Source organism: Glycine max, chromosome 8, assembly GCF_000004515.6.
Source record: "Glycine max cultivar Williams 82 chromosome 8, Glycine_max_v4.0, whole genome shotgun sequence".
Lineage (NCBI taxonomy): Eukaryota > Viridiplantae > Streptophyta > Magnoliopsida > Fabales > Fabaceae > Glycine > Glycine max.
Window position 1 is genome coordinate 45,704,001 of NC_038244.2, and position 16,965 is coordinate 45,720,965.

Genomic DNA, 16,965 nt, shown 5'->3' on the forward strand with positions numbered 1-16,965 from the left:
GAGAAACAATCCTCACCCATTGAGTTGGTTTTTGGAGTTGAGTTAGGCCTAAATTCACATTTTCTCAAATTTTCAAACATCTATTTTTAGTTTTGTGTTCATAGTTTTATAATTTGTGACAGTTTTTAACCACAACTTTTTTTTATGATTTATGATTTTTTTTAATCATGGTCTTAGTATGAAATTGTTCTTGTCAAAAGTAGTGACAGATCTTCATTGGGGACCTTGAGCATACACACGGTATGTATTTTTCTTCCAACATAATTTATTTCATACCCAAAGACTAAACATGATTGGAACCTATTTTCCTTCCAACACAATTTATTCTATACCCAAAGACTAAACATGATTGGAACCTATTTTTCTTCCAACACAATTTATTCTATACCTAAAGACTAAACATGATTGGAAACTTTGATTGCTTGATTTAGAGACACAAGTGGCTACCACTTGTGTCAACCGTTATTGATATTTTTTATGACTTTAAACAACCATAATATGTAAAGATAAAAAGAAATATGGATGTAAAGTGAAATTGTGAGAGTATTTTTTTTCTTTTTACATATGTTAAAAAATTTAAATCATCAAAATTCATTTTAAAAAAATTAAATTTTCTAAAATTATGATGATAAAAAACCATCACAAATTATAACAACATTAATCTAATGAAAAGAGATAAAAAAAAAATAATTTTTTGAATATTTGATGAAGTAAAATTAAATTTTTTAAGAAAAAAAAATATAATTTCTCAAATGTAAAAGACTAAAAACATATCTTTAAGTCCCAACAAACACCAGTCATATAGAATAGATCTCTGTCGTTGGTTTTAATAAACGGTCTGTATTTCCTCAAGTGAACACTCGGGGATCCGTGTCCCGAAAACGCAGGTTTAATGGGCAACTAAACAGACAAACCCTTGATCCTTTTTTGCGACTACTCCAGTCCGGTTCTGGTATTCTCTCACTCGCGATTTCGTCTATTCTTGTTTGGTGAAGGGGAAGACCTCGCTCACTTTGATCTTCAAAGTTCAGAACGCGTTTTGAAGCTGTAACTATCCTTTATTTTCGTTCCAATCTGGTTTAGATGTTCAGTAATGAAATTCATTAGAATTTCTGGATTTCTATATTTTTTTTAGTTGTTGCCATCTTGGTTTATTGTTTTGCTTTATTGTGGTGATGAAATGTTGAATTGGTATATTATTCGTAGGTGTTTTTTTATTGTTTTATGTGAAGTAGACTCTTACGAGTTTATAGAGAACTCCCCTGAGTACGTATACTCTCCGGTTTGATAACCTTGCGGGCTTGAAATAAGTTCTAGGATATGCTGTCATAACCATCCTAAATGCTTTCTTTGTTTAGAAATTGCTGCCATTCTGAATATGATGGAAATTGGAAACCTCTGTTTTGAATTGATTCATTTGATGTGTGATGATTTTTGTGTTGTTGGTTTCCTTGATTTAGTGACATAGGTTTTTAGCTGATAGAGTTTGTATCTGATACTTCCAAGTGATGCTGGGAGATTGCGCAAGGGCTTTGAGTTGCATTAAACTATGAAATGAGTTTCATGGAGATCCCACCTGATGGAAGTGGCAAATAGATTTTTATTTAATAGCCGTCATAGATGCTTTCTTTGTTTAGGAATTGGTGCCATTCTGAATATCATAGAAACCTCTGTTTTTAATTGATTCATTTGATGTGTGATGATTTTTGGTATTCTTGGTTCCTTCATTTTGTGACATGGGGTTTTAGTTGATAGGGTTTGTATCTGATACTTCCAAGTGATGCTGGGAGATTGCGCAAGGGCTTTGAGTTGCATTAAACTATGAAATGAATTTCATGGAGATCCCACCTGATGGAAGTGGCAAATAGCTTTTAATTCAATTAAGCAGTCATGAAGGATCTGGTTTTTTCATGAATGTGGTTTCAGTTGATTATTTATTTTGACCCTTCCCCTGGAGGTAGGAAATGATTTGAAATCCTGTATGTACTTACGTTTTTAGCGGTGATTGCATTGATGTAATGGTTGTTGATTAGTTTTAACTTTTAAGGCTATATTAGCATTTTGAATACATTTGATGTGCGATGGCTGAATGTCATGAATTGAATTCCTTCATCCAATTCATGAGTTTTTCTGTTTTCTTTTGATATTTGTTTTCCATTTAGGTCTGGACCAGTTGGTCTTGATTTTTAGGAAGTGTTTATTTTCTTCTTTTGGACCAGTAATACAAGGTCCTTTTAATATGTTTTTTTATTCTTTAAATCAAAGCAGGTTAAGATGTAAAATCTTCTACTCTTTTACTTATTGGATTAGTTGAGAAATATGAATTTGATTGTTGGGAATTTATTCTTGTAACTTCCAAATGATGCTGGGAGATTGCGCAAGGGCTTTGAGTCATTTAACTATCATATTTATTGTTGACAGTGAAATGAATTTCATGGAAATCCCATCTGATGGCAGTAGCTACACAAGTTTTTTACTATGTTAGATTTTGTTTTTAAGGGTTGGGTTCCTTTGATCTCTCTTACTCTTTGATTCATTAATGAAGGTAGGAAAGATTTGTAAGATACTATAAACTTTTGAAAGTAATAAAAATATATAAAAAATTTCTGAATGTATAACATGCAGACAATTCCTCTTAAATCATGTTTAAAGCTATATGAGCATTCTGAAAAATTATGATGTATTTGAAACTACTATAATATGACTAAGAATCTAGACATCTGTGATAACTGATAACTTATAATGCTCAATGGGTTTGCCTGGCTGAGATATTTCTCTTATGTCTAAGTGTTTGAGTGTACCTTTTAAGGTTTGTTTAAAAGCTCTATTTTAAAATTATGTTTGAATATTTTATGCATTAATTTAGCAATGTGGATTTAAGTGGTGGGGGTTTTCATCCACTTCTTCCTAATGAGCCTGGATGATTGAGTAATGGCTTTATTTTTTACTGGACTTCTGCTTTTTCATGGGTACCTTGTTGATGGTAGTGGCAACAATTATATTTTTCCTAAATTAAGGATTCAAGGAGGATTCTTGTGCGAGTAGATTTGTATTATGGTTATTGTGTCTTGTACTCTTGTCTGAAGGTTTGAAAGACAATATATATTACCTATATATGTTGTTTTTGTCATGAAGTATTTACAATTGTAATCATTTTTTGTATAAATGAATTTATACACACATTTATATAATTTCAGATTGATAAATGAAGCATATTGTGAAGATTTTGACATTGGTAATGGCCATTACTGCGTTATGGGTTGGCCTTCTACAAACTTCTATGATTCCATGCAGCCATACTTGGTTGGTAGGTCTTAATTTTATTAATGCTTAATTTTTAATTTTTATTTGTTTTTTGGTACAAAAAGTTTTTGGGAAGGGTTGCTTTCTGTTTCCAAGGCTAGGGCATGCAACTGGCCTCAATGAGTGCTTATAGTTGTGCATGTAGATCCCCTACCAAGGTGGACTACTGGCAGCTGGATTCAAACCCAAGCCTTATACGCAAACTGCTTTGGTCTTTTCCAGCTGAATCAATCCTGTTTTAACTCTATTTTGTTGAATTCTAACCTGTATAATGCTGACTATGCCTTGTTCTGTACTCTGTGCAGTTACCCATATATTTTGTTGTGTCTTTAGGATGTTATGGTCTTTTAATGGTTGGAGTTGGTCTGATGAATTTTCCAACCTGTCCTCAAGAAGCTCTATTATTGCAGAAGGTATTCTTCTACACCTTCTGTTCATTAGATATTGTAGTATTATTTAATTAAATCCATGGTTTGTGGCTTTGTGCTTTTATAGTGCCTTTGAAATATGGATGTTACTAGATGTTCATGCATGTGTAGTTTACTCATTTGAAATTGAAAATTGTGTGAATAAACCTATAAACTATAAATGATTTCAGGACTGAAAGATGATTATGTTTAATTTCAACATACTTATTTTGGATGAAAAATTAGCTATTATTGAGATTCATCAAAATTAGATGTTATTGAGATTAAAAAAAGTTATAAGAATAAGATGTCCTCTTATAATATTACAAAGGAGAAGTAAAAAAGAAAATGAAGAGTCTTAAAGATGAATGACCACAAAATCAAGCCAGTCACAAGTCTCCTCAAAGCACACTTGTTTTTCCCCCTGCCACCTACTATTTGGCCCTTTTTAAAAAAAAATTACTATTTGGCCTGGTTTCTAACTATTATGATCATTGAAACATTTAAAGACTCCACTCTATAGTTTAAAGCATGGGGTGCATGTCTCAGTTGTTCTAATTACGTATGGAGTTAATGGCTGTGTCATTTACCACTGGAGTTGGTAGGATTATATTGCCAAGATCCTTTCCCTCATATTTATCATTTTGATTGGCAAAAAAATGTAGGCGCAGAATCTGGACTGGACATAAAACTGATAGAAGGATAATTTTGTAAATCCAATGTAATCACAAGGATATTCTAATATTTCATATCTGGCATACTGCAAGCCTGGACTATGATTCATATCCCTCTTGCTTTGTTGTATAAGAATGTCCATCACACTGTAATGGATCATCTGCATTGAACAATGCTTCTGTCGCTGACATATAGTCTGCCCCTTGTTCCATGTCAAGCTTCAATTACTCTATTAGGTAGATTTAAATGAATGTTTTTGTATCTCCAACACATACTTTCATCAATGAAGGTTCATGTTCCCATATGTTTGTGAATTTTAGTCAGCCCTCTTTCCATATGCTGGCAGAAAGTAAATTCCATCAGCTAAATAGAAACCTAATTTTGCCTACATTAGGAATCTCAACCCCAATTTATGAGTGCTTTACTGCTCTTGCTCTTCCAAAATTGCACTGCATCTATAAGAAAATGATCTTGCTCCCCCAAATCTTAACTCTGTTCAAATAGTTCAATTATTATGGTTATTATGCAATTGCTAGTTTTATCCTCCTATTTTCCCTTTAAGCAATTCAGTAGAGCTGATCATTATGACCAGATTATAATGGACAAGTGCTGGATTCATGATGTGGCAAAATTGAAGCGATTGTTCTTAGATATAATTCAGATATGGTTTGCTGATTGTGGCATGTCGCCAAAGAAAGTTGCTTATTTTGCTTCTTTTCAGGACATTGTTGAGGCCAAGGAATATCTGAAACAAAAAGGAGTTGATGTTAGTTCCAGTTGATGCAGTCTCATATCTCATGATCTTCTGAATTAGCTTCTGAAATTACCTGATTGGGAGTTGCGAAAGATTTTTGGCTTTTAACTTCATACACAAAATACTAATGTGGGGTTTGTTTTCGATTTTGGCTTATGTACATGAACTTTTCAGTATAATCAATGGATAGCTTTTTCTATTGGTGATTATTTTTATTTTTATTTTAAAAAATTTATTGCAATTTGTAGTGTTTGTGTATTACTGGAAAGGGATCTGGGTAGTTTGGATGAAGTCATAAATTCGAATTTCTTTGTCACCATTGTTGTATCAAGGAAAAAAAAATGATAGCTCAATTTGGCTTGATAGGCATGTCTGATTAAATGGTTTCAACAGAACCAACTCGAGTTGTTTACATAGTGTGTTTGGAAATGATTTGAGGAAAAAAAAATGCAAAAGCAAAGTTTCAGGAAAACCGTGATTTTTTACGTCAAGTATGTCCCACGACATACTTGGTGCAGAGAAGCAATCTTGTGTTTGGGTTGTACTGTGGTTGACTTTGGCCAACACTTCAATTATTAGTTTAGGCCGAGAATGACATCTAGGTTGAAGTAGTTTGTTTTTACATATTGGGCTAGTCAGTTCAGAGCAATTCACAGGGTACATTGTACCTTTCATAAATATTAAATTTGAAAAAAAATGATTTAATTTTTAAAAGCTCGTTTAAAAATAAATTTCTTTAAAATAAAACTAAAAGTCACACCAACATTATGATGGTTTGAGTAGAATTAAACTTACATTTCTTAAATAAAGTCTCAAATTTGAATCTTATATATATAAAAAACGTGATTGAAAAAAAATATTAAAGATGTCTTCCTTCTTAAGTTTTTTTTTTTTTAGAAATTAATCATTAACAAAATAAATGAATGCTTTGCCATTCAAGGCTTTATGTTGACTCCAGAACGTGTGAACTAAAGTGAAGTGGGGAGTTTTCAATTCAAGGCTTTCTGTTGACTTCAATAACTAGATAATCCAGGGTGGAATACTGTACTCAACATGGAACTATAGTAATCACCTTCAGTCATCTTGAAAGAAATCTACATTTTGGCTTAAATTTCTTATTCACCATAACTAGTCTTTGCACATGTTTCATAAAAAATAAAGAGCATATAAATATGGAGAACAAAAAGAATATAAACATAAAGCCACTATACTCTTTTTCTTTAAATTTTCTTTTTTTTTTGAATTTTACTTTATGAAGTAGAAACATCATATATAAAGTAGCAATCAATCAAAACATCCATCTGGGTGAAGGAGAATGAACAGCACTTTGCCGGGGTGGTGGCTTGCTTGAGCCGCTGTTACGTTTCATGATTGAGGAGACAGTGGGGCTGAAATAGTCATTGCTTCGCTGAGAAGTTGTTGCACCTTGTGAATACATTCTCTTCACATGCATGAAGCTTCTCTGATTTTCCACCATCATCCCGCGTGCAACTTGGCTTCTTGGTGCAGCACCCCACCTATTGTAACTCACACAACTCTGGCTCCTTCCCACTTGTTGAAAGTTAAACTCTCTGGGGCTTGTGTAGTTGCGAGACTCAGCTGTTTCTGCCGAGTACATGGTCTCTCCTTCGCTGCTGTATCCATTTTGCATCTCATATACTTCCACGGGAGACGAACTAGACTGAACCTCACTTTGAGCTGCTCCATTGACAGAACCTGTTGAGGAAACATCTGGAATAGGAGTTGTTGGCCTTGTGTGCTTGTTTTGTTCTCCTTCTACTTGGTTTTCGGGCAAAGGTTCTTTGGCAAGATTTTCAGCAGTTTTTGGTTTGGATGATTGTGGAAAAACTGCAGGTTTGGAAGTCCTTGGAGGAAAATTGATGTCCAAAAGCTGTAATGGTATGTTTTCTTTCCTTCTGAGTGGGACAGCAGTTACTCTAGGTGATTCGTATATTTCGGGAGTGGGGATTCCCTGTACATGTGCAACATTGGGATTAGTGATCAAGCTTTCTTCTTCAACTGCGTTGGTAGCAGCAGAAGAGCTTGGTCCCTGATCCCTTGCCTTTGAGGCATTGTTTGATGAGGAAGGGGTGTCATCATCATCGCCCTCAGTTGACTTGAAAACTTGCCGCAGGGTGAAGGAAGCACACGAGTGCTCGCTCTTTGGGCCGGTTGACATCAATCGCATGATTGGTAATTTTGGCTTGTTAAGCTCATCAAGGTTGCCTTCCCAATGCTGGTTTAACCAATCACATATGACAGGAATTGGTATGCCAAATTGCATGGGGTGGTCTTTCTTCCAAGAGGATGATGATGATGACGTTGAAGTTGAAGGCGATTTGGTATTTGGTGATGTGGCTAATTTCATAGGATCACATATCATAAAAGCTAGATTGCCATGCACATCAAAACCTGCAGAACCGGGACCCCATTGAATTCCATCAGTTGACAGTTTTATGAGATTATCAGTGGCAATGACCACCTTTCCTTCACCAACAGTGAGCTCCTGTTTCTCTGTGTAGCCTAAAAGGTAAACTGCACTTCCCAGATCTAGATTGGCTTTACAACTGGTCTTCAAGTAGTGAGGGCACTGACCCTGTGCATTTGAGTCTCCATCCGCGTCATCTAAACCCACAATCGTAAGATCTAATACAGAACTTGAAATGAAAAACCTGAAACCAAGTAAAAAAATAACGCTCTGGTTTAAAAATAATCACTCTAAGGACTGCCATAAGTGGTGATTTTCATGATAAGATAATAATAAATTAATTGGAGAAGACAATGAGATATATTTTCTAAAAGTAGCTCCCCACCCCCAAAATAAAAAATAAAAATGACTAGCTGAGTAGAAAACACTAAAGTTCCAATCTCTTTGAATATCCACCAAATGACTTTTTAAAGGAGTGGTCTCAACGACGCAAGAAGCAAGATGAGATTTAAAAAACCCAAATTCACATAATTTTGAAGCAGGGGAGTGAGGCAATCACCTTTTTTTTTTTTAAAAAAAGAGAGAGAAATAATATATATGATTAAAATCATTAATAAAAATTAAGACCACAATGCAAATTAAGTCATTAAACACAACAGTATGCGAACATAATGTAATTCAATATATGTTTACAAAGTTAACAGAAACATAAAATTGCAAAATCTGCAAAATTGAATGAAAAACAACATAATGATAAATGGTGCTGCCCTACAAAATAAAATGTCATTTGTATCTACATGCCAAAAGGAGTACTAGGAGAAACTTCAAACATGCTACTAGAAAGTGTTGACTGAAGTTTCAGAATGCAGAGTCTGAATTGAGATGCTAGAGTATTGGATACATAATGCCAGAAAAAAAGTACTCAAACTAAAGCAAACTTCCATTGCACATTGAATACCATGAAAATTCTACATAATGACACATTCTGCTCTTCATCAGAGTCAGTTACTGCAGAACCATGTTCTTTGTATTATGAATTTCAGCTAAAAGGGTAATATGAAATAGAGAATTACTAAAAATAAAATCAGCAGAAACTTGCTTCAAAGGGAGCATAGTAAATAAGTTACTCAAGTATACTAATAAAATGCCCATAAATCCATAAAATTCTCAGATTAAGGATGCAATATTCAAACTAACGGGGGAAATTAGACATATTAAAATGTATGACAGTATAATAAATGAGCCCAAACTCTTTTTAGGGTTCATTTTAAATGAAGATCTTACTAAGGGAAACTGTGTTCTATGTCTACTTTTCTTTTGGAACATTTCCTATGAAGAAAACTCTACTAAATTATTAAGAATTATATTATTAATTAGACAAAATGCTAAAACATCAAAACCAAAATTTTGACTTTGAATTTGTTTTAGATTGTTTATGATTCCATTCCATGTATCATGAATTGTCATTTGTTATTTGTTAAATATTATGCATAACATTTAGATGACTTTTTCACATTTCAGATAACAATGCATCTTGTATATGCAACCACTCAACATTTTCCATTATAATCAACTAAAAGTTTACATCTTAAAATACCTTTTCCAGCTTTTTAGTTAAGATCAAGTATATAAAGTTTTTAGAATTTGAGCTTCGGGCCCAACTCAACCCCACGAAACCAGTTAGCTCCCCCCGCCCCCGTTTTTGAGGCTGCAATTAAGGTAGACTTCAAAGAGACCGCAATTAAAGTGAGCTAGGTGTAAACGCAATGAAGATGACTTTCCAAAAAAAATATTATACACCAGTTTCTATATATTCAAGATGTGTTAAGATGCTTTAAGTAAATAATGACAATAATTTTTGAAATGTGAGGTGAATCATGTAAATGCCTTGCACAGATAGTCATATATATGAAGTGAATGAGAAGGGAACAAACTATTTAGTGGGTGTTTGTTTTCCCGTTTCACCATGTGGGCACACATTCCAAAGCTTAGTTTGTGAGAAGCTACAAATTCCAACTTCTGCCTGATCGTCCGCTTTGAGGGACAAACATACTATTAATGTTCAATGGTATTAAGGAAAAATTGAAAATGCGATAGCCTTTCTATAAGATTCTTGAACCTTCTGTTTATATATTTTTGCCTTTGCTGAATAAAAGATAAGATAAGACTGTAATTTGATTTCCTGGTATTTAACTCTTTGATGAGTAACGGTAAGGCGGTGGGGCCAGACAACATACCTATTGAAGTGTGGAAAACTCTTGGAGATAGAGGTCTTGAGTGGCTCACCAAACTCTTTAATGAAATTATGAGGTCAAAACGCATGCCGGAGGAATGGAGGAGAAGCACGTTAGTGCCAATCTATAAGAACAAGGGGGATATACAAAATTGTGCAAATTATAGGGGAATCAAGCTCATGAGTCATACCATGAAATTATGGGAAAGAGTGATCGAACGGAGATTAAGAAAGGAGACTCAAGTTACTGAGAATCAATTTGGTTTCATGCCGGGAAGGTCGACCATGGAAGCGATCTATTTATTACGGCGGGTGATGGAGCAATATCGCATGGACCAACAAGACCTGCACTTGATTTTTATTGACTTGGAGAAAGCGTATGATAGAGTGCCTAGAGAGATTTTGTGGAAAGCTCTAGAGAAGAAAGGGGTTAGGGTTGCATATATTCGAGCTATCCAAGATATGTATGATAGGGTATCGACTAGTGTTAGGACACAGGGTGGAGAGTCAGACGATTTTCCCATCACAATTGGTTTGCATCAAGGGTCAACCCTTAGCCCCTACCTTTTTACCTTAATTCTGGATGTCCTCACGGAACAAATCCAAGAGATAGCACCGAGATGCATGCTTTTTGCAGATGACATAGTCCTCCTTGGAGAGTCGAGGGAGGAGTTGAATGAGAGGTTGGAAACTTGGAGACGAGCTCTAGAAACACATGGTTTTCGCCTAAGCAGAAGCAAATCGGAGTATATGGAATGTAAGTTCAACAAAAGAAGGAGGGTTTCTAACTCAGAGGTGAAAATAGGAGACCATATTATCCCTCAAGTCACACGGTTTAAATATCTTGGGTCTGTAATACAGGATGATGGAGAAATTGAAGGGGATGTGAATCATCGCATTCAAGCAGGATGGATGAAATGGAGAAAAGCATCGGGGGCGTTATGTGATGCAAAGGTACCGATCAAGCTAAAGGGAAAGTTTTATCGGACTGCGGTAAGACCGGCGATTTTGTACGGAACAGAATGTTGGGCGGTCAAGAGCCAACATGAGAATAAAGTAGGTGTAGCGGAGATGAGGATGTTGCGGTGGATGTGTGGTAAGACTCGACAAGATAAAATTAGAAACGAAGCTATTAGAGAGAGGGTTGGAGTAGCGCCTATTGTAGAGAAGATGGTGGAAAATAGACTTAGGTGGTTTGGGCATGTAGAGAGAAGACCGGTAGACTCTGTAGTGAGGAGAGTAGACCAGATGGAGAGAAGGCAAACAATTCGAGGCAGAGGAAGACCCAAAAAGACTATAAGAGAGGTTATAAAAAAGGATCTCGAACTTAATGATTTGGATAGAAGTATGGTACTTGATAGAACATTATGGCGGAAGTTGATCCATGTAGCCGACCCCACCTAGTGGGATAAGGCGTTGTTGTTGTTGTTGTTGTTGTATGATTCCATATACACAAGTTCTTAAGAGAGATAAAGTACTTTTAAAGAACAAGACTGGAACTACCATAGACTACTGAATACCTCACATGAAAATGCTAACAACTAGTTACCGACTGTAGAATCATACCAGTCTGTGTAGTTTGATGTACAAGTGCCAGAACATCACGAATTATATATAGTCAGGAAAATAAATTTCAGCATCTTGAAGGAATACATATTCACACATTTACATAAATAATGCTACAAAGGATCATAGTTAGTCTAGAACCAACTATAATAACTATTAGATTATTGACATCAATGCACACAACACAAGCCAACATTTACAGTAATTTTTAATTACTATTTTGGTCTGCTCTGCCTAGAAATAGCTAGCTCAGACCATAAATTAAATAAATTCAACGTTTCAAATTAAATATACAAGACTCCATACTTTGCAGTTGGTAATTCTTTCTATCTGCTTGTAGGCCAAGTTGGTAAGGATTGGCCAGCCAGTACTGAAAACTAAGTAGTTAAGCTTACAAATATGTGAATAAGCAACAACAATGTAATCTACATCAACACATGCAATGGAATCATATGATACTGGTTAATACGTGTAGAACTTAACTTTCTATAAGTAATTAACTAATTTTTAATAAGCAAGTAATTGACTAAATTAGCAACCACCATTAGTATTCTACATGAATATCCTTTGATAAAGTGAACTAATGTTAGGTACAACTGCTATAAAAATAAACAAGTAGCAAAAAATCTCAAACTTCATTGAATCGAAGGTATACAGAAAGTCAATGAAGGAAGAATATATCATTAAATGAAACATAAAATAGAGACAAGGGCTTTCTGTTGAATATCTCAGTGTTGTACAGTAATACACTAGCAAGAAGTATATTGCGCATGCACAAATAGTTCCAAAAAACCAAGATGTGCTACTAATATTTCTTTTTGAATGTTTGCTGGTTCAAAGAGTTTTGTTCCCCTCAAACAATGTATCAAGTTCAAGTCTTATAAATAGAAAAAAATCAAGCAACAGGAGCTTTTCCCTCCACAAGCGAATCTACCCGATCCAACCTGAAGTAGCTTTCAAATACTAGGATCTAAAAAACTGAACTCTTCTCAATTCTAACAACAAGGTTTTTCCAACATTTAGAACTGAATCCCTATCCAACTTGACCACATTAACTGCATTGGTTACCAGCTTCTAGAAACAAATCTCAACTCAAAAGCCAACTACCCTCAAGCCAAATAATCATCTCCACTGGCATAACTATCTCCCTCTCCTACCTAGCAAACACAAAATCTCAACCACCCAAAAAAAAAAACAAGAAAAAAGGATAATGACAGTTTGGCTACATTTTCTTCCAATTATGACAAACACATGACACAAACTACAGCAAGCAAAACCAAATCACAGCATTGCCTTCAAATGGGGGGTTACCTCTGAGGAACAAGAGTGGCAGCCACACCATTGTGAAGCCGGATCTCAGCGGTGTCGGCGGCGACCACCGACGGAAGATTGGCGTGAGTGGTCAATAGAAGGTTCCGGTGGATTAAAAACCCGGTGCCGAAAGCCCCATTAGGCACGGCGGCGGTGGAGGCGGTGGCGGTGATTGTGGCCATGGCCTGAGCCTTCCCTGTAAAAATAGCAGCTTTCATTCTCTCAGACTTGCTGACCCCTTTGCAGAAACACCATGATTCCCTCAGACTCACACCCCCCATCATAATGGGTGTCTCCAAAGACTTCAACTTGGGAGATCTAATGTTGCTCTTGTTAATCAATGTGGCTTCTCATCTCAGTTCCAAGATCATGGGTAGGGCAACAAGCAACAATGTGGAACACACACGCTACACAAGTAGTAGTAGTAATAATAATAATAATGTGGAAACAAGAAAGTGCAAGAGATTGGAGTTGTTCTTAACTTATCCTAGGACTTTGTCTTTGGGAATGTTGGAAAATGCCGGTGTCTGTGTGTTTGTGTGTGGATTGGTGACCCAAAAGTACATTGCTGCTGCTGATGAAATGGAATAAACAAGTTAAACACCACACCTTAGCTTTATTAAAGCTTGATAACAAAAAAAATCCAAAATATTATAAGACTAAAAAAATTAGGAATCAAAAGTGAATTATTTCTAAATTAGGAATCAAAAGTAAATCATTTCTAAATTATAAGACTCAAAAAATTGTAATTAGATTTAAGGAACTGAAAGCAAATTTGACTCAAATTTATGGGACAAAAACTATTTAAGATTATTATTATTATTATGCAATGTTGTTTTGCATTTCCAGTAGTTTTTAGTAGGAACGACTAACGAGTAAGGAATGAGAAATGGATGATAATAAAATAAAAAAGAAATGTTGAAACCGACGGACTCTTGATTTAATTTCATTGACTTTTATAGCTTTATTCTGTGTAATCATATATTGCCTGTGGGATTCCACCCAAAAAATAATTATTTGAAAAGGTGAAGTTACATTCTTTTAATAATTATAATTATATAATTCGGTTCAGTCAATTCACTCAGGTTGAAATTATAATGTTAGTGTTTGATAATAATTAGTTGATAGATGATACTTTTCACTTCTAATAAATAAACAAGTTTAAATTCGTCAGCAACTTAATCAAACTACTCTCAAGAGTTGATAAATGAAATATTATGTATTTTTATACTTTTTTATAACCACGTTATAATATTTTAAATAATGTAATTTTTTTATTCTAATCAAGTAATTTTAAAAAATACTTCATGATCAATTCACACTTTATTAGAAGATTATCATTATTTGTGAGATACTTTTTTTAAGAAATAATATAATTAATTAAAAAAATCATAGGAACCATTATTCCCTTATTCATTGCCGACAAAAATAAATTATGCTCCAAACTTCTGAAACTGATATCAGGCTATTAGTATTATAACATCTTCAATCCATGTGGTTTATATGACTCTCATCATAATTTTGTTATCTTATTATTTTGTATGAATTTAAGTATTTTAAACAAAAATTCACTTCAATGTTAAAATTGTTAAAGTAAAAATTTAAATAATTTTGTAGATTTTATTATACTTAAAAATATATATTTATGATATAATATTGTTAAGCAATATAAGCAAATTTATGATTACTTATGTAAATAATGATATTTATATAAACAAATTCACCTTATATACTCAAGTGAAAAAAGACACTTAAGTAATGTTGTTTAATATGAAACAACTCATATAAATACTCCTCGATAAATATATTCTTAGAGTTGCTTAAAAATTGTTAATCATAGAGCAACTCCCCATCAATGAGTTACTCTTAACACATATAAATATATTAGTATATTTTTATTTTATTGTTAGGAAGAAAATAAATAAAAAATAAGGAAAAATAAAAATAAACTCTTTACAATATTATTCTAACAATTAAAAGAATTTGATTCTCAAATAATTATTATCACAGTTTTTATTTTAATAACTTGAAATTAAACTATGCTGCAATTATGTATATATTTTTTTATAACTCTTTTATAATTGTAATCTCGTATAATAAAACAATAATCAATGCATATTAGCTTGAATATGCCCAAAAAAAGCCTATTTGAATAAAAAAAACATCATAGTTAAGATCGACAACTCATTCGAATGTAGTACCTGTTAGGGATATTCCCTGTGATGGACTTTTGGCCATTTAATTATGTGCCTTTGGTGAGCAGTGTTAGTGTTATTATTTGAGAAAATTCATATTTATCTATAAATTAGAAACGAGGATATTCAGATCCTGATCCCTATGACTTGTTAGGATGATCACATTTAAAGTATTTAGTACTCAGTCGTCTATAGTGATTTTGTCTATATTGGAAGATATTTTAGTGAATTAAGAGAAAATAATATTTATAAATGATGTTTGATTTTAATTCTTAAGTAAGACTTTGATTTTAATGTGAGACTTTTGACATGATAGAAAAAGTTTGTTAATTGAGACTAACGGATAAGAATAACTTAAACACTTCTTCTCTAATGTTAATATTCTGAGTTGAAGTTTATTGACATGGTTAGGATTATTATAAGTGAGATGATATTGTTCACTTTAGTACTCGATGGCTCCATCATAAGTTGTCCTTGTTAAAAAGCTGCTTAGTGACTTCCAGAAGCAAATTTTACATCTTTTGTTCGAAAATAGGAAGTTCTGAGGAAAAAAGTCACACAAAAGACCTTTAGGCTAGGATCCAACGTGAAGATCAACATAAGGGTTCTAACATGTAAAGTTTCTATCCCTTCCAGCTCTTTATGTTTCCAATTGAGATTTACTGCTTTATTACAATCATGATTGACTGATTTTCCTAGATTAGGGTTGTGATATAAGTATACTAGTGTACCCTAATTGTGATTCGTAATTTAGTTCTCTTTATTATTCAATCAACTAAATCTCTTCATTGTTGTTAATTGTGACTTTAGAATTGATCAATCTATATTCTAATTAATTATTTGCCGGTCATTATCTAGTTATAATTAATCAAATTGTAAAGCAATTGAGTTCGTATGAATTTTCAATTAGGCAATTGCCAAAAATGTTGACAAAAATGTTGATTAATGAGTTTCATAGGCAATTGCCAATTGAAGTATATTTAGGATTCAATTAAAATAAGACTGAGGAGAATTCAGGGTACGCATGAGATCATATTCTTATCTGAAAGTTATCTTCAACAACACTACTTGTTTTTTTTTTTGTGCAAAATATTTGATAAAAACTTTTTTTTTTTCAAATTGTCGATTAAAATAAAATTGTTTGGTTTATCGCCTAATTGAATTATTTTGGAACTATAACTGGTCATTTGTGTATTATATTCAGAGTTAGGTACATTGATAATATCATATAGGATACGTTTGTTATCAGTACAACGAATATTCAGCGTGTTAGTATCCACTAATAGGTGTCTCACAGTAGCCACAAGTGTTAATATAATATTTCTATCATAAAATATATGATCAAGTCTTGAAATCCTAACCCAAACAAGAGCGCGATCAACTTTTGCTTCCGATGAGATGAATGAAGGCAGTGGCGTACCTACATTATTTTGAGGGTGTGTATTTATATCCCTCATTTTTTAAAATTTATCAAATTTATAAATAAAATTTTATATTTTTATATTTTATTTTATTTATATTTATATAATTAAATCCACTGAATTTATTTTTTATAATTTGTACTCATTGATTTAGGATATTGGATCTGTCACTTATGAAGGAAACCATATTTAAATTGATAAATACTAATCAAATATTATCCATTGTCCTTCCTCCATGACCTTATTTTTGTCATATTCCTCATTAAATTAACCATACAAAAATCTAAATCCTTCATTTAAAAATCAAATATATCTAAAGGCTCAAAATTGTTTCTCACGGTGAGAGATTTTTAGTTTTATTTTTACGAAAAATTTTAATCGTCATAAATCATAATTTAAATTCAAAATAAATAATATCAACTTTTTAGCCACCAAAAATTACATTTTAATTATTTTAACTATCACATATTCACTCAACTGACCACAAAAATTTAAAAAAAAATACCTTTTTTTAATTAGAACTTAACACAGATTAAAATTTATTGAAAACCTAAAACAAAATTTGAAAATTTATTTAAATCTTCTTTAAAAAAAAGACACAAACTTTGTCTTTTCCCTAAACCCCTCTCTCTATATAAACGTGTGAAAATTATGTTTTCCTATACCTATACT

General features: G+C 33.2%; 2 protein-coding genes across 3 annotated transcripts; one reads left to right on the forward strand and one right to left on the reverse strand.

The window, feature by feature from the left end:
- The first annotated feature begins 824 nt into the window (after positions 1 to 824).
- Positions 825 to 5,338, forward strand: LOC100775904 (dolichol-phosphate mannose synthase subunit 3). 2 transcript variants are annotated; one of them, XM_003532228.4, is made up of 4 exons: positions 825 to 1,047; positions 3,198 to 3,307; positions 3,609 to 3,716; positions 5,107 to 5,338. In XM_003532228.4, the coding sequence occupies exons 2-4, from the start codon at positions 3,206 to 3,208 to the stop codon at positions 5,164 to 5,166; spliced, it is 270 nt and encodes an 89-aa protein (XP_003532276.2). In that variant the 5' UTR covers positions 825 to 1,047; positions 3,198 to 3,205; the 3' UTR covers positions 5,167 to 5,338. The 2 variants fall into 2 exon arrangements, with proteins under 2 accessions (XP_003532276.2, XP_040873632.1); XM_041017698.1 differs by lacking the exon at positions 825 to 1,047 and adding an exon at positions 1,117 to 1,957.
- An 884-nt stretch (positions 5,339 to 6,222) lies between these two features.
- LOC100817940 (uncharacterized) lies at positions 6,223 to 13,476 on the reverse strand. The gene is made up of 2 exons (XM_003530805.5): positions 12,678 to 13,476; positions 6,223 to 7,811 (listed from the first exon to the last, which is right to left on the reverse strand). The coding sequence occupies exons 1-2, from the start codon at positions 12,959 to 12,961 to the stop codon at positions 6,428 to 6,430; spliced, it is 1,668 nt and encodes a 555-aa protein (XP_003530853.2). The 5' UTR covers positions 12,962 to 13,476; the 3' UTR covers positions 6,223 to 6,427.
- Positions 13,477 to 16,965: the final 3,489 nt, after the last annotated feature.